The sequence below is a fragment of the Colius striatus genome, chromosome 1, assembly GCF_028858725.1.
Source record: "Colius striatus isolate bColStr4 chromosome 1, bColStr4.1.hap1, whole genome shotgun sequence".
NCBI lineage: Eukaryota > Metazoa > Chordata > Aves > Coliiformes > Coliidae > Colius > Colius striatus.
In genome coordinates this window covers 29,631,535-29,654,341 of record NC_084759.1, presented here as the reverse complement: position 1 = coordinate 29,654,341, position 22,807 = coordinate 29,631,535, and the positions used below count along the sequence as shown (strand labels likewise).

Below are 22,807 nucleotides of genomic sequence, written 5' to 3'. Positions count from 1 at the left end.
AGGGAATTCCTTGCTCTAGTGAATTTGATCTCTTTACATAAAAAGAGGATGACTAAGCTGTCCACCTGCTCTTGTGGCCTGATTAATCTGTTAGCAAAGACTGTTTTAGCCTGGATGTCCTTTCCAGATCCAGACAAAGCCAGAGTTTCATGGTCAGTAGGAAAAAGCGGCAGCTACTTTTTCTGTTTTGAACTCTGTCTGTCTTTTTACTGTGTGATTTGGTGGCTGAAGAATGTGAAACTCTACATAAACAGGATATACCTACTATTAGGACCATATTGAAGCAATAAGCAACTGATAATTACGTTTCAATTAAAAATTCAAACCCTAGCATCACAAAAGAAAGCATATGGTATTCCAAATCTTGTCTAACAAAGTCCTCACACTCAAAGATGATGTTCCACCAGACTAAAGGACAGTCTATGGAGGCTGCTGAGGACAGATCCAAACCAAAAACGTTTCCAGGAATGAGGCATCCACTACCTCTACAGGCAACCTGTGTCAGTCCATCACCACCCTCATCAGTAAAAATTCCTTCCTTGCGTCCAATCTAAGCTGACCCTCTTTCAGTTTAAAACCATTGTCACTACAGGCCATGGGATAAACTCTTGAGGCTGATCTGATGCTGCGCAAACCCTTGGCTGCAGGGTAAAGCAGCTTAGCTAATTGCAGGAGGAGCCTCTGGGCAGCTCAGGTCCCACTTGTCATCAGTGATTTGGCCACCTGTGTGTCCTTGCCATTATCTAAACGTGCAGCAGGAAGCCCTCTTGTGAGCATCTTTTCTGTTTGACAGTGAAATAATGGGTAGAGTTGTTTTCATGTAAGGAAATCCCACAGTAGTGTGAATGACTAAAATGGGAGAATTCCTTTTACTGATGGGATCTGCCCAGCATATGCTGCATGTCGATCAGAGGCCTGTTTGATGCTATGTCACCTGGAGCTCACACTATCTAGAGGGACGTAAGATTATCTGTAGGCATTTCCCCTTAGCGAGTGCACTTGCTATGTATGTGTAGTGCACTGAGCCACTGTTGTATGTAAAGGTACATAAATATGATTAAAAAAAGCTGATGAGTTCTAAAATGAAGTGTAGGGAGTACAGTCTTTTTCCTATGTACAAGTAATTTTAATGAAACAGCAAGCTTTTAGTATTTTCTGAGATGACTAAGTTTAGCCATGCTGGAATAAATTATCTTCAAAGTCACAAATTTTGAAGAACGTGTTGAGCTATCTCTTTGACAGCTGAAAGCGCTTCTAAGCAAGTTGGTTTAATTTGTTGAGGAGGGAGCAAAAATCCATAAGTTCCAGTGTCCCGAAGCTCAATGGTAAAAGAATATTTAATGCCAAGATCGTAAGCCCAGTCATCTGAACCTCCAGGAGCTAAATCTGTGTGAGAAAGGGAAAATAGATATGTTATCTGAACACAGAATTCAGTTCGCTGATGACACCAAACTGGGAGGACTGGCTGGCTGACTGGGAGGACACCAGAAGGCTGTTCTGCCATTCAGTGGGATCTTAACCAGCTTGAGAGTTGGGCAGAGAGGAACCTCATGAGGTTCAACAAGGACAGGTGCAGAGTCCTGCACCTGGGAATGAACAATCCCATGCACCAGTATAGGCTGGGGGTTGAACTGCTGGAGAGCAGCTCTGCAGAGAGAGACCTGTGAGTCCTGATTGATAGTAAACTATGAGCCAGCAATGTGCCCTAGTGGCCAAGAAGGCCAATGGCATCCTGGGAAGCATTAAGAAGAGTGTGGTGAGCAGGTCAAGGGAGGTTCTTCTCTCCCTCTACTCTGCCCTGGTGAGGTATCATCTGGAGTACTGTGTCAAGTTCTGGCCTCCCCAGCTCAAGAGGGACAGAGAACTTCTGGAGAGAGTCCAGTGCTGGGCCACCAAGATGATCAGGGGACCAGAGCATCTTCCTTATGAGGAAAGGCTGTGGGAACTGGGGCTGTTTAGTCTGGAGGAGTCTGTGAGGTGGGATCTCATTAATATTTACAAATATCTAAATGGTGGATGTCAGGAAGTTTGGGCATCTCCTTTTTCTATTGTAGCTAGCAACAGGACAAGGGGGAATGGGGTGAAGCTGGAACACAAATAGTTCCATTTAAACATAAGGAAAAACTATTTTCCTGTGAGGGTGAGGGAGCCGTGGCACAGGCTGCCCAGGGAGGCTGTGGAGTCTCCTTCCTTGGAGATCTTCAAAACCCTCTTGGATACATTCCTGTGTGACTGATCTAGGTTGACCTGCTTCTGCAGGGTGGTTTGACTAGATGATCTCTAAAGGTCCACCCATTCTGTGATTCAATGATTCCGATACTAGGAAGGATATGCTGTCATACTTATTGGTGTAGTGAAGTCGTACTTACAAATTGTTTGTGCACCATGACCAGGTTTATATGTTTTCTTTGTTGTCCTCTTTATAGCTTTAGCTGCTTTCTTTGCCAGACTTTCCTGACGTTAAACAAAACATTATTAGCTTTATAGCCTTGTGATAACAGTTGTATGTAGTTAGGATTTACTCATGCTGGTCTCTGGACCTTGCATTAGTTAAAATACTCCAATAAGAGGCTCTTGAAAACCTACAGAATGTGGTTAAAATTTTCAGCATATGCCCATACTACATGTTGCATATCTATTATATTTCTATTGTATTTCAGGCAGCACGTTGTTGTCAAACCGTTTGTTCCCATTTTGTCTTGTATTTTTCCTTTTCCAACACAATCTTTAAGTCACTGTCGATTTATTTAGTATTGAAAAAAATAGCAGATAAACATTTTAATTGAGGGAATTCTACTCTTAAGCCATAAAGAAGACTTAAATCCCCCAAATTAGCCCATCTCTTTCTGTTTTACAGGGAAGGAGTCACAAATGTTCACTCACAGCTGCGGGTTTTTTATTGCAATGTATAAAAGAGGTTTTTTTCAGGAAATTTAACCCTAACCAAGACATAAGACTATGTGTTGTTTGAAGTTAGTTTGTTCTGTATTTACATTATTGGGTTTTTTTGAGAATTTCTTCTTCTGAACATGTTGGCAGAGTTACCAAAGGAAATGTTGTATTGGGCTGTCTGGGATTTTGTCTAATGAAGTAGGATGCTTCCAATGCTTTAATTGTGTAATTTTTACAGTCCTCTTATTGATATAACATTAAAAAAAATATCAGAAAGCCTGCAAACCTGCTTTCAGATTGCCTTGACATGATTTTTGCTCCTTTCTTACTACTAGACAGGAGCCCTTGCTGCAAATAAAAGACTTTGTTGCCTCAGCACCTGGAGTTTAGGAAACACCAAAAGTGGATTAGGAAGGGCAGGAAAGGGAATTCCTTGCTCTAGTGAATTTGATCTCTTTACATAAGAAGAAGGTGACTAAGCTGTCCACCTGCTCTTGTGGCTTGTTTAATCTGTTAGCAAAGTCCATTTTAGCCTGGATATGCTTTCCAGATCCAGACAAAGCCAGAGTTTCATGGTCAGTGGGAAAAAGCAGCAGCTACTTTTTCTGTTTTGAACTCTGTCTTTTTACTATGTGATTTGATGGCTGAAGAATGTGAAATTCTACACAAACAGGATACATATACTATTAGGATCAATTTAAATAAGTATCCCTAGCAAACCTTAATAAAAGTAGCAGTTGTCCATCAGACTATTTCATTGCTTAGGTATATGGAGGATATTTTTCAGTTACATACCAGAGGAATTTCAGAGTTTGTATAAACTATAGAACATAATCAGAAATTTGCACAAATATCTTTTCAAGGTGTCAAAAAACCTGAGACTCTGCTCTTTTAGCAGCAGCTTCAATGTATCAGGAGTTGTTGTTATATTGTCACTCTGGAATAAACATTTTCATTTTTCCATAGCCTTCAGAAGAGGCTTACTGACTTAATCACACTGCTAGACCAGCCCAGGCTTCTTTGATTCTTAAGAACATCGGGAGAAATCTCATCTCCTAATTCTTGATCCTCAGAGCCCTGTGACTTCCTCGGGACAAGCCTAACCAAGCAGGATAAAGAGTTCTGAAATAAATGTGAAACCTCGGGAGATGGAAAGACTTACCAGCTCATCATGGTCCTTGCTTTTGTCCATAGTGTAAGAATATGGAAACAATACCAGCTGGGAATAAGAGTGCATGGTTATGTAGGCTTTAATGATGTCTTTGTGATGCCTGATGAAGCGAGCCACTGCTTTGACTTCAGGCTCAGACTCTGGGTAGGGTCCACAGTATGTCTCCTGACATTCATAGGGAGATGCTCCTTTACCTGTAACAGAAAGAAAAGTGCACAGTGTTACTCCTTAACTTCTCCCCTTCTGCATTTCTGTTTGTCTAATCAAAGAGGAGATTATGATGTTAATACGCAGGACATTCCACTGTGCTATGGAAAGAACTCACATTCTTGTAGAAATCGGTGTGAGCATACTAGGATATCTTACCTACTATAATCTTTAAAAAGAGAGGGTTAAGAAAAAAAATATGCTTCAAGGACTGGATGAAAAGTGTTAGAGGAGAAGATGAATACACTTCATTTAAATTCACCAAGAATAAGACTGCAAGATCCTTTCTTAAAATCTGGAAGGACTACAGAGAAAAGGCAGTTCTAAATGATTATTCAATCTCAGGGCAAAGCAAATTGCCATTTGCAAGTTGAAGAAACACAAATCAAAAGGATGGCTTTTAAGAACCAGGAAAACTAGGGATTGGAATAAGTTGCCAAGAAAACAACCAGGATTCAACATTTTTGCTCTCTCTAGAATATGACCAAATAATTTCTGGAAGCAAACAGGATCTTCAGGATCTTACTGGGCTGAAATACGGAAGGCTGACCACCCTAAGAAAGAGACAAACCGGGGAGGAATCTCATGAGGTTCAACAAGGACAGGTGCAGAGTCTTGCAGCTGGGAAGGAACAACCCCATGCACCAGGACAGGCTGGGGGTTGAACTGCTGGAGAGCAGCTCTGCAGAGAGAGACCTGGGAGTGCAGATTGATAATAAGCTAAATATGAGCCAGCAATGTGCCTTTGTGGCCAAGAAGGCCAATGGCATCCTGGGATGCATCAAGAAGAGTGTGGCCAGCAGGTCAAGGGAGGTTCTTCTCTCCCTCTCCACTATGCCCTGGTGAGGCCTCATCTGGAATCCTGTGTCCAGTTCTGGGCTCCTCAGCTCAAGAGGGACAGGGAACTTCTGGAGAGAGTTCAGTGCAGGATCATCAAGATGGTCAGGGGACTGGAACATCTTTCTTAAGAGGAAAGGCTGCGGGAACTGGGGCTGTTTAGTCTGCAGGAGACTCAGGGGTGATCTTATTAACATTTACAAATATCTAAAGGGTGGGTGTCAAGAGGTTGGGACATCCCTTTTTTCTATAGTAGCTAGCAACAGGACAAGAGGTAATGGGATGAAGCTGGAACACAAATAGTTCCACTTAAACATAAGAAAAAACTATTTCACTGTGAGGGTGACGGAGCAGTGGAACAGGCTGCCCAGAGAGGTTGTGGAGTCTCCCTCCTTGGAGGTCTTCAAGACCTGCCTGGACATGTTCCTATGCGACCTGATCTAGGTGAACCTGCTTCTGCAGGGGGATTGGATTAGATGATCTCTAAAGGTCCCTTCCAACCCCTACCATTCGATGATTCTGTGATTCAGTGTTAAATGTTAGCCTTCATGTTTTAATAAAAGTTGTTCTTTGCTACTATCTGTAGTTTAAATGGACATTTTATCCCTAAATCTTTTGCAGGAATAAAAGTCAGTAAGCACTTTAACACCCACAAGACTTTCTTCATCCCTGGATATTTTTGACACTTTAACAGATGTCCATCTTCCAGAAATCAATAATGCCAGTTACATTTGAAGAATAGCAGCCCTGTAGAAGCAATGCAAACTATTATGAAATCGTACGAGGGAGAAGGAAACATCTTCTAGTGCCAGTGATATCTAGGGAAAATCTATGGCATGCCACAAAGTAGTGAGAAATATATCTAGACAGCAAAAACACCTCCAAATTTTTTCTATATGTATATTTTATTTCATTAGAAGCCACAAGACTGTGTACAAGTGTATTTGGGTGAAATGTGCTTATGATAGGCAGAAAAACTAGGTGGAATGGTGGTATCTGGCTATTGATGTTATACAGGAATAAACCTGTATTTTCACGCACACAACTGTTCCACGGATACTGCAAGATCCTTTATAATATCAAAGGGTGGAAATAAATCCTCAGATGACCTACACCCTTGTATGACACACCAGAAGAAGCAGAAATAGTATAGTGAAGAGAGCAGGCTGAGGGAGAGAAATAGCAACAGAGACACCGAGTCTAGGGGGTGAGAAACAGGGGTACTGGAGCAGAGAGAGCTGTGATACATTTATGTTCTGGGATATATGTGTGAGCTTTAATGCTTATGAATTGATGAGGATTTCAGAGACAGTCTATGAAAATTCATGCACATGAAAATACAAACAATTCCTGGCATCTCTGCAAAATCATGCTAAAATGTCAAAATGAGAATGTTAAATTTTACACTGTTCTGTTTTGCACAGAAGTGAGTACTGTCCAAAGAAAAAGGTAATGAAGAATTTGTTGGCTGGCAATCTTGCATGAATGTTCCATCTGCTTGCCTAAATTCTTGATCGTACTGAGAACAGACAGCTAAGGAAATGACAAAGAAAATGTCAAGAAAAGTCTTAAGTTTGGGCTCCAGTCAAATTTACTTCCACAGACCAAATTCCAAGTTGGTGCATTTCTTTTCATGAAGTAATTTTGCTTTTTGATAGTATAAAAGAAAAGCATAAGGTATCAGTGCATTTAATATATTTTGCTTTTCACAAAAACCATGAAAGCTTTGTTTGTAAAGTTAATTAAGTTGTTATCTGAGCCAATCTGAAGCCAATGAAAGTCTGAATATCTGGCTCCCTTGACAAGAACTCTGTTTAAAAGTATGTGAGTAAAGATTAAATTGCAGATTCCCACAAATTTGTGGTCATTTCCCATGAACACAAGCATGTTACTGTATTTAATTGACAGAGCTGATAATAATTACAACAGTATTACAAAGTGATAAAACTTCAGCTTGGCTCTTACAAGGATCTTGTTGAACTGGTGTTCAATGGCGATCCTATAGGTAATGTGTTCTGGATCAAATTTATTCAGTCATTGGTATCAGTTGCTAATGTATCTGAATTAATATAAACAGTATTCTTAGGCTAATAACGAAAAACAGGATTTTGTTTTTCAGTATTTTACTGACTGTATAACTAGAAGTAGAAACCTAGTGAGATCCTTAAAATCATCTGTTTAAGTTATTGTAAACACCCAACAGGTGCTTAGGTTCATCTGTACGGTTTTTTCTCTCCAGTCACCCTGAGGCTTCTCTCTTCTCTGTTTTCAGCTGCGTCTATGAGAGGAGCAACACATGGCTGAAAACCGTATGAGTATCTCTCTAGTTACTCAAGTGAAGTGATTTGGTTTTGCCTGGTAAGAAGATGTACATTTCACCCAAAAACTTAGAGAGGACACACTTTCCAATCCAGTTTATTCTACTCTGTGTAAAGTAGAATCATTGCCCTGCTTCAGAAGCTGTTCACCGCCGAAAGTGCTTGAATGCACTACATGAGATAACCTTTCTCTGAAGCTAGTACCTATATGACATAGTTTTTTGCTGTTATTCTTTCAGACTTCTCCAAGTTCTGTTTTTATGACATAGTTATACTGAATGTTGCTTTTAAATGTATGTATTTGGTCTCCATCTTCGTAAGTCTGTCCCTTAATCTACATTTTTCTCCATATTTTAGCCATGGGTAGTAAATAAACTTCTTTATTCCCAGATTAGCAATGGGCTAAAATGACTGAAAGTCATGCAGGACATTAGTGTCAGTTGTGAGTGAAGCCAGATCTCATCTATAGGATAACATTTTAAGACAGCTATTCTGCAGACTTAAAATCTTGTTGAGTTAGCTAACATGCCTGTGGGGAAGTAAATGTGAGACAGCCTTGGCAAGAAACACTGAGAGCCAAAAAATCTTGGTTAGCTAGACATTACTGAAGGATGACTGAGATGGTCAGTTCGTACAGCATGGTTGAGTATCTATACAACTGGATGGTGCAACAGGCCTTGGGTGACATGACAAGGACCACCTCTTCCCCCCTTTCTCCTTCCTGCCAACACCCTGCACCAGGTGTGTCATGGTGTGATGCAAGGAGCAGAGCCCAGGCTTGCTGATCCTCTCTCTCTTGTCATCATGCTGGGAAGAGGTTACTCCTCAGTGTGGCATATGGGCAGGAAAAATCCTGAGTCCCAACAAAAAGTGTCTCAATTTGGAGACGTGTTCATTGATTCATAATGGATGTTCAGCTGTGTGTATCTTGACATCAGCTTTGTTAAACAGTAAATGAAAATGTTCTCAAAGAATTTTAAAGGCTAAAAGTGAGACAGTGCTACAAGAGTAAGGAAATGACATCATACCACACCAGTGTGCATCAAAATTCCTGTTCATGTCGGTACCAATGCATTTGCTGTTACCATGCGATGAGCGGCTCTTTCTCCACAGCCGATTCTATGGAAAAACACACACACCACGTTCAGATGAGAAAAGTGATGCACCGTCTCACTGGTTAGTTAAATGTGACTTCCCACTTGTGCCTCTAAAGGTCATGTGCCAATGAAGAGGCAAAAGACCAAGGAAGATTATAAAACCACAATCTGATTGCCATCGAGGCTGGATGATAAAAGGAAATGTTGGGTAGGGTAAGAAGTGGTCACATCTGGTCTGATTTCAATGGATTTGAACTCTGTAGGGACTGGAGAAGATGTACAGTTTGTCCAGATATATGCAAGTCCAACCTTTCTGTAGGCATTGCTGACAGCATGTGGAAAGTTGGAAATTTGATGTGCAGCTGTTATTGAAATGTGAGCCAAACTGAGACGAAGATTGAGTAAAAGAGTGGACGAGATTATTTTCTTGAGTTCTAAAAATTAAAGAACCATCTCAGCAGCTAGAAATTTCCATCCAATAAGTATAATTCTGGACATAATGTACCTCTTGTACCTTCGTTTGTCTGAAACAAAAAGTACTCAGGGAGCAGAACCACTTTGCAGGAGGAAGGAGTGAGTTATTCACTGTACTTAACATGATGCAGCACATTATTGTGCTAGATTGTGCCTGGATTTGTAACCGTGCTGCTGAAGGCTGACATAGGTGTTCCCTGGCATCTTGAAGTACAAAAATCCCAGGATGATATTCTGTCTTTTCCAAATGCTTTTTTTCTTGCTGTTTGGAAGACACAAAGGTTAACTGTGGGTCAAATGCCAATCAGTTGCAGTATTTGTTGTGGTTTAAATAGAGCAGAGATGCAGAAGTTCCAAGCACAGATTAAAAGTTCGAGGCATGCAGTTCCAGGATGGAAATGATCCCCTAAGAATGCACACTGATTGTTCCCATGAATAGCACATCAGTACATTGCACAGCCTGTCAAAAAAAGCTCTACGTACGGAAGGATGGCTCCACGTGTACTCGTAACCGTCCACATTCATCACAGGCATGACGTAGAAATCAAAGTGCTCCAGAAGCGTTGTCATGGTCTGATCTCTCTCACGCACGTGGATTGCCTATAAAACACAGACTTATTAAAAACATTTTCAATCATAGCTTTTTTACCTTCCTAGAAAGGCATCTGATAGCTTATGTAAAATAATTGTGCAATGATCAGAGCAGTTCACCTCCTGACAGAGGCACATCACATCACAGAAATTGCTGAATAGCAAAGTAGCTCTTTGGTTAGAAGCACCAGGGATGGGGTAGGAGTCGAACTGGTTCAATCAGTCAGATACACTGCAGTCCTTCAATGTCAGTGGGTGGTCGTGAGACAGAGAAGAGGGCTATTAACAGGAAAGTTTGAGCTTTTGCTGCTTGTAAAAATGACAGGGAACTTCCCTCCCACACAAAATACCACAAAAGTAGCATAAAATAAAGCAAGTCCAAGAAAAACCCAAGTAGCATTTCAAATGGCTGCTGTACGTAGCATTATTTCTTTGGGTCACATTGTGAGTTCAATGCACTTGTATGCCAAAGGCCAGTAAGATCTACATTGCTAATTTTGCCTCACAGGCAAAATTTGAAGATTTTAGTGATACCTAACTTGATTGTTAGTCCATGACATAGGGATAAATTTTAACCTAGGTAAGTGGTTTTGTTTCTGTCAGAATAGACTATGTCTTTAATCATATCTGGGTTGGGTTTTTTTTTCCTTTATGCCTTACTTAAACCACCTTCTTTCATTTTAAATCCTTCCCAGTTTTCCTCAGGCAATGGACTTTCTATGACTAAATGAGAAATGTCAATCTTTCTGTGGTCTTAACAACAAAATTAAATGATAAAGAGTAGACTCATTATAAAGAATGCCTAGGATTTGCTGGAGAGAGATAGTGATTTGAATGTGTGGGTGCAGATGTGTATTAATGTCAGATTTTAAAATGTTGCTTCATGAAGTGATACAGAAATAAAATTTGAATTTAAAACACATAAATTAGATCAAGGGGATGGAGAACCTCAATGTTCATCTTGTTACTTCTGAAAAATGCTGCAGGGACATGTCATTGGCAAAGTGACAGCACAGCTGGTAATTATTTGAGGAGCATGAAAAGGGCAAATGCATTTTTCTCCAAGGGAACCTTAAAGACTGGGATTATCATTAGGTCACAAGGTACATTCAGCTGTATCTGTCCCTAACCCCTGCAATCTCCTTTCAAATGTTACAGTCATTGAGGTTTTATAGTTGTGATTGAGGACAGAAATAAACACATTATTGTTACTATCATCATCATTATTTAGTTCCATCACAGGCAAACCATAATTCATATGTCAAGGACTCCTCTGTTGTTTCTCTGGCTCCTGTACTGGTGATTGTGAAGTGTCAGTCTCATTTAGCCTATTCCTACTGTGAACTTTGCTTTTGTGAAAAAGTAGCAATAAATAACATCTCAGGACACTAACTGAGGAAGGTGGGCAACATTGTCTGGGCCAGAAAGGCCTCAAGAGGCCATTTCCTGGTGAAAATTGGAAGTGGGCTAGCAGCTCAGCATGAGGTGAGCAAGGATGCTTTAAATTCAAAAAGGCCAAGGCAACGTATGTTAAGATCCAGGTGCAAACCATGAATGTTGTAGCTTTTGGCCTACCTCTGTTCACTATCCTGATGTCATGGTTTAGCAAGGAGCAGCTTTTGCTCGGTAAGAGGGGGAGCGGGTTGCAGTGAAGACCTGGGAAAGAGTTTTTGGACTCTACTCCGGCTCTTGGGTTCAGACCCAGCTCCGGCCTGGCTGGGCCAAACTGGCACCTCTGCCATCACTATTTAGGGACAGGAATTTGAAGTGCTGGGAGGAGGTGTAAGAGTGATACAAGATGGAGGCAACCATGCGGACCCCACAGTCAGAGAAGGAGGGAGGAAAAGGAGCACCAGACCAGAGACCCCTCTGCAAACTGTGGTGAGAACGCAGGCTGTACCCCTGCAACCCATGCAGGGCCATGGCAGGACTGAGAGCCACCAGCAGCTCCATATAAGTGCACTCGGACAGGCGAGGGACTGTGCGGGGAGGTGGCCATGGCACAGGCCATGCTGGAGAGCCTGCACGCCGCAGAGCAGCCCCACACCAGAGGCAGAGAGGAGCTGCAGCCTTTGGGATAAATGCACATCGGAGCAGCCTGTGCAGGGCTGCCGTGTGTGTGAGGTACCCCACGGACTTGCAGGGAGGACTGGTGCGGAGCCCACCTGCCCTGAGGAGGGAAGCCATCAGGAATAGACTGACTGAAACCCCCACTGCGTGTCCCTCTGGGCCGTTCATGGGGGGAAGAGGTAAAAACACGGGGATCAGGGCTCTGAGCCTGGGAAGAGAGGAGATGGGGAGAAAATGGTCTTAAAGGGCTGGTCGGACTCTTCATCATTGTACCACTCTGTGTTGTGTTATGTTTGTTATGTTTTAGGGGGTTATGATTATACTTTAATTGGTATTGCATTAAATTATTTTCTGTTTTCTTCCCCCAACCGAGTAGCCTGGTCTGTTTTGTCCTGGATCTTAAGTGGCAATTAAGCTCTCCCTGCCCTTTGGCAATTCTCAGGTCTTTGGTTCTTGAGTCTAGTTGTGGTCTTTTGTCCCCTGATGGGCCTAAACCAGACACCTGAGCAGTGTAGAAATTAAAGATTTTAACGATGTGACAATTGGTCTGTGGCTGCACATCAAAGCTGGTCAAGTGTTCTAGTTTCAGATAGGACAGAGTTTATTTTCTTCATAGTACCTGGTACAGGGCTGTGCTTTGGATTTGTGCTGAAAAGAATGTTGATAACACAGGGATGTTTTGGTTATTACTGAACAGTGCTTGCACAGCCTCAAGGACTTTTCTGCTTCTCACCTGCCCTGCCAGCAAGGAGACTGGGGAGGCACAAGAAGCTCAGAGGGAGCATGGCCAGGACAGCTGACCCCAACTAGCCAAAAGTTTATTCTGTTCCATAGCATATCCAGTGTATAAACTGGTGAGGAGTTGTCAGGGAGGGGCATATCTGCTGGGGCATCAGTCAGTGGGTAGTGAGCAACTGCATTGGGTGTCACTTGGTTTTGGGTTTTTTGGTTTCCTTGGGTTTTATTTTCCCTCTCTTTGTTATATTCCTTTTGATTACTATTATTATTGTTGCTGTTATTTTTAATTTTATATTATTATTGTTATTATTTATTTTCATTTTAATAATTAAACTGTTCTCATCTCAAACCATGAGTTTGGGGTTTTTTCCTGATTCTCCTCCCCATCCCATTGCAGGGATGTGAGAGAGCATCTGTGTAGTGCTCAGTTACTGTCTGGAGTTAAACCACGACATTGAGTTAAGCCCACACTACAGTCTCATCCCATCAGTAATTTACAAGTTTCCATGAACTGATTACTGTGCACGTGACTGGCAGTTGTTGGTCATGTTCTGGAGGTCTGAAATGAGGGTACCATCACTAGCAGGGATGATACATTCAGAAGAAGGTGGCTTGTGCAGCCTCATTCTCTGAATGAGGTAGATCCAGAAAAAAGGAGGAGCACAACTAGCAAATACAGAGGCAGAAGGCAGAGGAGCAGCAGCGGCAGGCGCAGCAGCACCACGTGACACATCACAGCACATACTAAGTAGGAATTGCTGGTGTGCATGCTGCTGTGGAGCTATGCCATGTCTGGGACAAGCACATGTAGGGTACCTGTTGCTCTAGGAAGGCACACAGAGAAGAGCCAAGGGTCATAGGACAGCTTGAGCTCTCTCTGAGTGTCCTCTAATCTACTCCAGGCAGTTCTAGCTGGAGTAGTATGGGCATGAGCCATCATGATGGGCATGAGCTGCATGATCCAGAGCCAAGATCATTCCTTGGATCAATATGGCAGTATAGACATAGCTCTAGTAAATTACCAAATACTATTCGTAATTGTAAACATCTCTGTTGAATTTGCTGCACATACTTTGAAGTTTCTTTCATACTTGAGAACACATTTGAGCTCTTTTACATTTGATCCGTGTGACTTTCTGCTTTTCTTACACACACCCCCTGACCCCTACATCTACTGACACACATGATGTGCATGCACACTCACTGCTACATACACAGCTTACACACAAATCTCATGTGTTGGTGTTGTGGAAGTAAATGGATTAATACTTTATGGAACTTAGAGCACAATTAGACAGTGAAGATAAATGGCATCACGATTTTTTGCTTTGCTTTGGAAATGGTAATTGGATGTGATTATCTACTCACATGGCCTATGAACCACAGGCAAAAAGCAGGAGAAATCCATTCTCTAGCGTGGATACCACAGTCAATCCATATGGCACTTTTAGATCTTTCCTGGCTTTTAGAAAGCTGACAGAAGAGAAATAGTAATAAAATGTGACCATTGCAAAGTGTACCACATAAAAGAGGAAGTGAAAAAGGTAACCAATATGCAAGAAGGAGCGTCTATCTCGTAGGGAGAATTAACACGCTGGATACTGATGATCCTGGATACTGATGTCAGTTATGTTCACATACACTGAGAGCGCCATATTGAGCTTGCTTGCAGCAAGCTCCTCATATAGACACCAAGACTACAGCAAGACCTGAGGTCAAGTGAGTAGATCACCAATTATGCAGGGCAACAAACTAGATCGGCTTCATAGTCAACAGAGGAGAGTATCCACCATGACAGTATTTCATGCCTTTGGATGGTGGCCTGGATGTAGTAACGTTTTTGTGACTCAATGAAGAACTTAGCATGGTCAAATGCCTTTGCAAAGGTAATGCACTTTACCAGAAGAACTTACGAAACTTTTAAAAACCACTAAAGTATCCACATAAGTACGTATTTGAGAAAGTGTTCCTGCCAAACTCCATCACATGCTTAGATTAGAACTTGGAAAGTTTTTGCAGTAAGTCACAGCTGTACCTTCAGAACATAAAGTGGTCGTTTTTCATATGATGATCCAATATATATTTTCTGGAGAAGGTCAGAATGGGCTTTCACTACTTCTTCCATCCAACGATATATCTGCAAGAATAAAGTTAGTAAACAGATCTTCTCCCTGTTGTTTTCCTTCATCTCTGAAAGTGGTCTAGACTTGAATTCATTTTTCCTCCCAAAATCCTGCCTCTTTAGCTGATCACAGAATCACAGAATCTCAAGGGCTGGAAGGGATCTTGAAAGATCATCTAGTCCCCCTCCCCCCGCCAGAGCAGGACCAGAAAAACTAGCAATTCGATCTGGTATGAATGGCAGTCTGAGGCAATGTGTGTATGGGAGATTTGGTCTGATGCCTTTCTTTCTCTATGAAGGCATTATAGTAAATACATCTCTCCACGGTTGAGCAGTGCAATGGCAATTATTTACCTGTTGATGATTTCTTTCCCTATCTCCCATCTCAACCATGAAACAAATTTCACCCCTTGAGTCTACAGAACATTACAAGGAAAATACCTTACTTCTCTCATCGAATGGTAGTTTTCATAGTATGATGATGATCTGCGTGGATTGACTGTGTCATTGACTGTCTGTTTTTCAATAAGTCCTTGAACATCTCCCATCGAGACTCTAAATTATAAAGAGAGAGCACAACTTCCTGCTAATAAAGGACAACTTTACAGGAACATTCATGACAACAAATGAAAAATACATACTTGTATTGGATGGTCAGCTGCCTTAACTGAGCTTTTATGTTAGTTATGCTGGATGCCCTGACATAGAAATGGACTTCGGTATCCTTCTTGATGTTTTCAACCACAACAGGCTGCCAGAGAATGACCTGCAAAGATTCCAAAAGCATTTTGTTTTTTTTACTGAGGAAAGAAAAAAATATTCTTACTAACATTTAATAAGTACTTTGAAAATAATCAAAGCATATGTTGTAAATTTAAGAGACTTCTTGTAACAAGTAATTTAATGTTCCCTGTGTTGTGTTATAGCATTCTGCTACTGCTGGGAAGGAAATGTGTGTATTTAAGAAATGTTTATGATGACTCACGTACATAAATTCATAAATCAAGAGCAAAGACAGGAACATAACCTTTTCTGAGATAGTATTTCTAGTATAATAGATATGTTTAGCTGGTTATTATGTTACATGTTTCGAAGTCTGCTGAGAGTTATTTTCCCTGAGGGTATTTGGAGAATTAATGAAGATCAGACCAGTCTTTGTAGTTATTGTATTCACTGATGACTTTGATCAAGGAGGAAATAAATGCCAGAAGGGGTTTGAATATAAGTCAAGTCAAAGCAGCAATACAGAGATTAGAAACTGGAGGAAAATAAGAAAATTAGATTCTTCTTGGTAAAATTAAATCTTTTACAATAATAAAATCAGAAGCTAATATATTCAATAAAAGATTGAAACTTTAGAACCAGTAATACCAAAAGATCTAAGGGTGACAGTAAGCAAAAAATTAGGCATGAATTTACAATGTGGAAAAGATAAAAATAATTCTTGGATGTATTTTTTAAGATTCCAGCATGGAGACACCAGACAATAGAGTTGGGGTTTTTTTTCTTTTTCATGTAGTTGCACCAGGAATTTTATATTCAACATAGGGCACCATGTTTCCAGGGATATATCAGCTGTCAACTGTTTACCTCACACATTTCTCAGAAAGAATGTGTCTGCAAAATCATACAGAAAACTCATCCATGGGTTTAATCAAGACTTGGGAACAGTAAATGGTAAAACTTTTGGCCCTTGGACATATTACTACAATGAGCTTTACAAGTGGCTGAGATAATCTCAGTGTAGCCATTTCAGGCCTTATTGGCAGGGTAGCCACAGCATGCTCAGCATTATTTAAAAAACCCATCTATCTGTGACAAACCCATTCAAGAAACAAGCTAGGTGCTCGGCTCCCCAGCATGGATTTCTCTGTTGCCCTGGCTAGCCTGCTGTCTGCACTGACATCCACCAGTTCACATTTAGTTTCTCTTTGGTGTAGGCATTCTTTGAACTGAGAGCAAGTAAAACTAAGGAGCTCTAGATTTACACAGCTGAGGTGATGGAGAAGTAATGAATAAGGGTAAACGGGAAACTTTGTTAGTACATATGGTTATTGGTCTCTTTACCATCAATGTCGTCAGCAATGGTCAATACTGCCCCGGGGGCAGCTACAAAAGACCTTGTTATAGGTGTTCCTGCATCTGGGTCTTTTGATGGATACTACAGGCAATGTGTGTGCTTTGTTCTAGGTTTTGCTTTCTGACTTTTGCAGGAGTAGCACCTATAATTAGCCTCATAACTCTTGTAAGGTGCTAATTTTCAATTGCTTTTATTTTTTTGCTAGATTGTAACCATTCAAATTTATTGGGAGATACTGTTTGCATCTTCTCTTTCCCTTTCCTATTGCCTTTACTTCCCCCATTCCTTTTTCCTTCTCTTCTTGTAATTTGCCTAATTTATGATGATGGAAAAAAGTGCTCTGAAAAATGTTCAGTTTGCATATTCATGTTAGTAGCTTAGTAGAAACCACCACATGCTCTCTGCACTGAATGTACTGCAGTTGTTCTTCGTGACTTCTTGGGGCTGTTATGTAAAAGAAAGTGAAAAATGACAGTGGTGAGGAAAAGATGGAGAAGGGGAAATTTATTTTGGTACAGCAAAGGAAATACTGAACTGACTTGTGGGGATGGAAAAGAGCAAGAAAGTTTATCAAGGTTTGTTAAGAACTGAAGGGAAGGATCAGGACACACTGGCAGAGACAGCAGAAAACTAGCAGAATTTTGGGGTGGACATAAAAAAGAATAAGAGCAAAGACAGACAGATGAAGGCAACATTAAAAGCTCTGTTATCCAAGACTTATCCTCAGTCATCCTGTAAATTATGTTGGTTGAGGAAATGATTACATCCTTGTAGATTCTAACTGAGAGGGTGTGATTGGGCAAATGCTTTTGAAGAGGAAGAGATGCTTCATTTTAATTAAATACTCTATTCTTTAATGAAAGATAGAAGTAATATTAAAAAGTATGGCTTAAGAGATTTTTATCTTCTAAACACTGCTTTAAGAAAAATACCACAAAAATCTAGTCCTGATCTTCAAAGCTGTGCAAGATGTACAGGTCAAGACTGCATTGATCTAAAGTACTGAGGATCTCTAGCAAATGTATTTCTACTTGCTCTGTGTTGGTGCTTTGCCAATTTTGCAGTGTCTTAATGCATAAAATCAATTGCAGAAATCTGAGCTCTGGTATAATGCACTACTATAACATTATGAAGGAGAGGTCTCCTCATGTAACTCAGAAGATAGTAGAGCAATGAAAATCAAGCATTTTCAGAGTTGCTGTTGTAGGACAAATGAATGAAAGTGGCCTAAATCTTCTCTGGGGTGAGGGATGTGGTGGTGGTAAGGAACAATGTTAGTGCACTGTGGGGAAGAATTTGGCCTAAAGACCAGAGAGACAGAGGAATCTCTTTACCTCTGTGGTGTTCAGTAAATCTTGAAGGTCTTCAACCTGTTTGTCTGTTTGTGGAAAAGCCCACAATACTTCATCCCTGAAAAACAAGAGTATTTAGCCAAAGCACAGGTATTTGGAACTACTCTAGGTCACACAAAAGCAGAGAAGCAGGCTTGGCCTTTCTTGTCTTCCCTGGCTTGGCTGCCATGAACTCAAAGAGCATTCAGTAATGAAGATTCTGAGCCAGTTCCTGCCTCTGCTTCGGCCAATCAGAAGAATCCGTGAAAGAGGTGTTGCAAAGCTTGGGTAGCCAACATCTACTGTAGAGATAATTCCTGGGAACTGGCACCAGCACAACAGCAACCAGCCCCAGAGTGCAGCAGCACCAGTGGAAAACAAGCCTAGGCCAGGAAGGCAGCACTCCTGTTCTCCCCTGAGTTTCTTGGTCTCAAACACTGTTCAGCAGAGACATGAGCCCTTGATGTCCGCAAAAGCACCCCTAGTTTTGCAGAAGCCAAACATGATGTCTTAAAGATATGCAGAGGCTACTACCATAATAATCTCTACTCAAGTCCATGTGTTTTGATCTCCTCATTTCTGTCCCTCTGCCAGGTATGGTTTCAGTTGGTCCTCCTCTTTGCCAATATATGATATCATTGAGTCATAGAATCACAGAATCATAGAATCACAGAATGGTAGGGGTTGGAAAGGACCTTTAGAGATCATCTAGTCCAACTCCCCTGCTAAAGCATGTTCACCTAGATCAGGTCACATAGGGACATGTCCAAGCAGGTTTTGAAGACCTCCAAGGAAGGAGACTCCACAACCCCTCTGGGCAGCCTGTGCCACTGCTCTGTCACCCTCACAGAGAAATAGTTTTTTCTTATGTTCAAGTGGAACTTTTTGTGTTCCACCTTCATCCCATTACCCCTTGTCCTGTGGCTAGCTACTATAGAAAAAAGGGATGTCCCAACCTCCTGACACCCACCCTTTAGATATTTATAAATGTTAATAAGATCTCCCCTCAATCTCCTCTTCTCCAGACTAAACAGCCCCAGTTCCCGCAGCCTTTCCTCATCCCCTGATTATCTTGGTGGCCCTGCATTGGACTATCTCCAGCACTTCCCTGTCCCTCTTGAGCTGAGGAGCCCAGAACTGGACACAGTACTCCAGATGAGGCCTCACCAGGGCAGAGTAGAGGGGGAGAAGAACCTCTTATATTCACTTTCTACTTGAAACCCATGGTGCGGACACACTGTACATGATTTGGCACTTCCCAGCTACTCCATGACAGAAGTGAAAATCACTTTCTGAAAACTAAAAATAATGCTTTGCATTGTAAATGCAGCCTTGATTTTCAATGCCCTGCAAGCCATATAGTTCACAGTTGCATTGGATAGATAATTAAGGTATCTTGTGTGTGTAGGAGGGTAATGTCAGGCCCTTTTTTCCATTTTCTGGGCTGGAGTGGCTCTCAGCCCTCTAATCATGTGGAGTTGGTGGCAGTGCATGAACTAGACACTGTGGAAGCCTCTGCCAGCTCTGTCTGCAAAGACTCTTCTGAAAAGAAAACAGGCAGGACTCTCAACACTAGTGTTTTCAAGCTGCATAATATGATTGTCACAACTCGTTGTTGTGACTGATTTCAAGCAGAGACCTGACAGCATCAGGCAAGCAGGTGATTCATCTTTTCTACTTTTAGTCAGGATCCAGGAAATCACTGTTGTTTGTCGTGCAGAGCTAACAATATGCCAGCCTTATTTTTGCCTCCATCCTTTGACAGAGCATGAAAAAGCAATCAGGGATAGACAGGGTTGGCAGTTTGCCTATTTCTTTAGGCAAGTGCACTCCAAAGAGTGTGTTTGGGTATACTTTCAAAGTGAATTTGTCTTCTCATGTCTGGAGAAATCTTTTCAAAGGGGAGATCAGAAAAGGGTGGCTGCATCTGATTTTGTCTGATTTCCACATCTCAAAAGTACCATAATGAGGAAGCTAGTATATATTGTACCCCACCATTTGATGCACAAATATTTCATCTGAGTGTGGCAAGTACTGGAGAGATGTTAGCCAGCAGCGATTCCTCTATATCTGTTTTTGGTAGGACCTGAGAACCCTGAACAAGCTGATCCAAGTTCTGCCCCTGTTCTTGTTGTCATGTTTAACATGGAAAGATTTAACAGCTGATATTATACTTGTAGAATTGTACAAGGTCAGCCACCATCCTCACATTGCAATGCTCAGGTCTTATCCTGTAGCAATGACAGAGTGAGTAGGATGCATTACAGTTCACTTTAGATGGTTTTGGTATCTTCATCTGAGCTAGTCACTCTCTTAAAAAAGAAACAGATGTGTTTCAGGATCCAGTTAACCTAAACTAATTTAGATGTATGTGCTAAAGTGAAATTAATTTTAATCTAAATACACATATTTTTCTCTGTTAGGTGTACATGAAAATGAAAGGGACTTGTTTCTAGGCACAAACATGCAGAAAGCCCGTGTACTCATATGAATCCCATGCAGAGGCCTTGGCCACCATCATAAATCAGTGCCAGTTTTCTGCAGGCATTTCAATTTCTTCACCTCTCCTCTCCATTGCATTTCTCACTGACTACGCCCCCAAAAACAAGGATAAATCCTGTCCTCCTGGGCCATGTAAGCTGTTTGTCTGCTTGGAGCACAGATGTCTGTCTGTGGGCTCCCTTTTCTCTCATCTTACTGGCTCTCCAACGGCCTCTAGCCTTGCCTTTTCCCTACAAGTGAGCTAGGTGACTTTCCAGTACCATGAGCTCTTCCACAAGTCTCATAATGTTCAATATTTTTTTAGAAGTCCAGATGTGATAATTATACTATAACCTTGCAAAGGGAAGCTTTAATACATGACTGTCAAATCCTCCAACACTAATGCTCAAATAAAAGCAAAAAGTCAGATATATCACCTTTAAAGTCTCATTATTTTAGCCATTTTCATAACTAGTGCTGGAAGAATTAAACTCTTCTTTTCCAGTGGGAAATGCCATCTTGTTCTGTAAGGGTTGGATATTCAGTGTTGAAACGAACGAACATTCAAGGAGCATAGAGCAATATTGCTCCACCGAGTTGCCTAAAAGCTTATTCAACTGTCTCTCTACTATAACCTCCAGTTTTCTGCTGCAATCCACAACAAAATATGATTGCAACATGAACAGAGATGAAAGATACACTTTTTAAGTCAGAAACTCAATGGTGTTCACCTGTCACAGGTCTGCCACTGGCATGTGGTGCAGAGTCACAGAAGGGCTGTGAGGCATAATTCACTATTATTTGTGTACGTATTTCAGTCCTGGGAGCAGGCTGTGCTTAATTTTGATTCCTGTAGGTTGTTCAGCTTGCTTAATATCATAACAAGAGGGGCTTATTCTTTTAGTTCTACCTATTAAAACATTTCAGGATTTTAAACCAGCTGTACATGCAGAAAATAAAAGCACTTTGCCTGTCTTCTTCTCTGACATATGTCCTCATGTTTTAAGAAAGCATTTGGTTTCAGGGCATTTCTGAAGTTTATCGATAGGTAACAATAAAGCTGCCTCTGAAACATTGTACAAATACCAAATGGTTATTCAAAAATGATTTATGACTGGAGAAACAGTCATAAAATCTGCTTTAGAAAGAAAACAGATTGTTAGCGCTTTCTGAAATGGTTTCTCTTTCTACCTCAAGAAGTAATTCATTTAAGATCTTGTTTTAAGGAAAATGAAGCAAATTATTTTTCCCCATTAAGTTTCAGAATGCCCTTTATTGCCATTCAGAAGCACTGAATGAACAGAATTGATTTGCACTTAGGCCGAAAAGCATAGTTTTAATATGATTAAAAACATAGGATTTATGGATGCAGAGAAGACTTATAATAATTTCATTTCCATCCACCATCTATATGTTAAATTGAACCACATATCCAATTACAAGAGTAATAGATAAATGTCAACCTTTGGCAAATGTTTTCTTACCCGACTTGGAGTTGTTTTGCCTTAATACTTTCCCTGTCCCACTCACCACACACTACAAGTCCAGTAGCACCAGCAGATATTTACCTTGGAAGAGTGAAGACATGCTTCTCTTGAATCGAGGTAAATAAGGTAAAAAAGAGCAGGTAGAACTTCATCTTCATCCACAATGAAACCAACTGCAATTGGAAAGCCAAGAGTTCAGGGCCCACATTATTGATTTAAAAAATGTTATTTAAAGAGTGGTTAAAATTTAATGCTGTCTCTCACCTCAACTCCAAGCTCCTGGCGGGTAAGTCAATATGACAGAGCTCACTGGGGAGGTCCTGCTCATATTGATGTTGTCCTTCTACGAAAGGATAAAGTACATTTTGGACATTTTCATATTGACAAGTCTCTTTGTCGTCTCAGCTTTTGTGTCATTTCATTGTGGCTATGAGCCATAGACATAAGAAAGAATACCAAGCACAAATATTTACGGAGGTCCAGCAGCATGCTCTGCATTCACCATTCTCATAGCACATCACAGTCAGTCACAAAGGTGTAAGGAGTAAGAGGGAAATTATTAACTCCAAATGGAAAAAATCCTGAGCACGAAAGGTTTTTTTTTTTCTGGTATTTGTTAGCAGATAAAACAAGGAGCAAATGAGACATGAGACCTACTTGATGTTGAGGGCTCTTCCTCTAGTTCAGGATGAAGCACATCAACTGGATCTCCATCTGCTGCAGCTCTTCAGTTAACACTTGATCCATCCGAGGATTTCAAGTTGTTTATGCAGCTCCGTGTTCTCTTTTCTGTAATGTTCTGACATCCATGCATTTTCCATATGTCATACTGGGTTAGCCTTTTATGAAAAAGTAACAATTACTTTTCATCTCATTATTATTAATTTTTGTATGCCCCAAGTTTTGCCTCT

General features: G+C 41.0%; 1 protein-coding gene across 1 annotated transcript; it reads right to left on the bottom strand.

Moving 5' to 3' along the window:
- Positions 1-1,201: 1,201 nt before the first annotated feature.
- On the bottom strand, positions 1,202-22,048 carry CPB2 (carboxypeptidase B2). The gene is made up of 11 exons (XM_062020476.1): positions 21,978-22,048; positions 17,932-18,007; positions 15,159-15,283; positions 14,964-15,072; positions 14,431-14,532; positions 13,764-13,868; positions 9,480-9,596; positions 8,454-8,544; positions 4,055-4,257; positions 2,370-2,454; positions 1,202-1,386 (listed from the first exon to the last, which is right to left on the bottom strand). Exons 1-11 carry the CDS (start codon positions 22,046-22,048, stop codon positions 1,202-1,204), a joined length of 1,269 nt encoding a protein of 422 aa, XP_061876460.1.
- Positions 22,049-22,807: the final 759 nt, after the last annotated feature.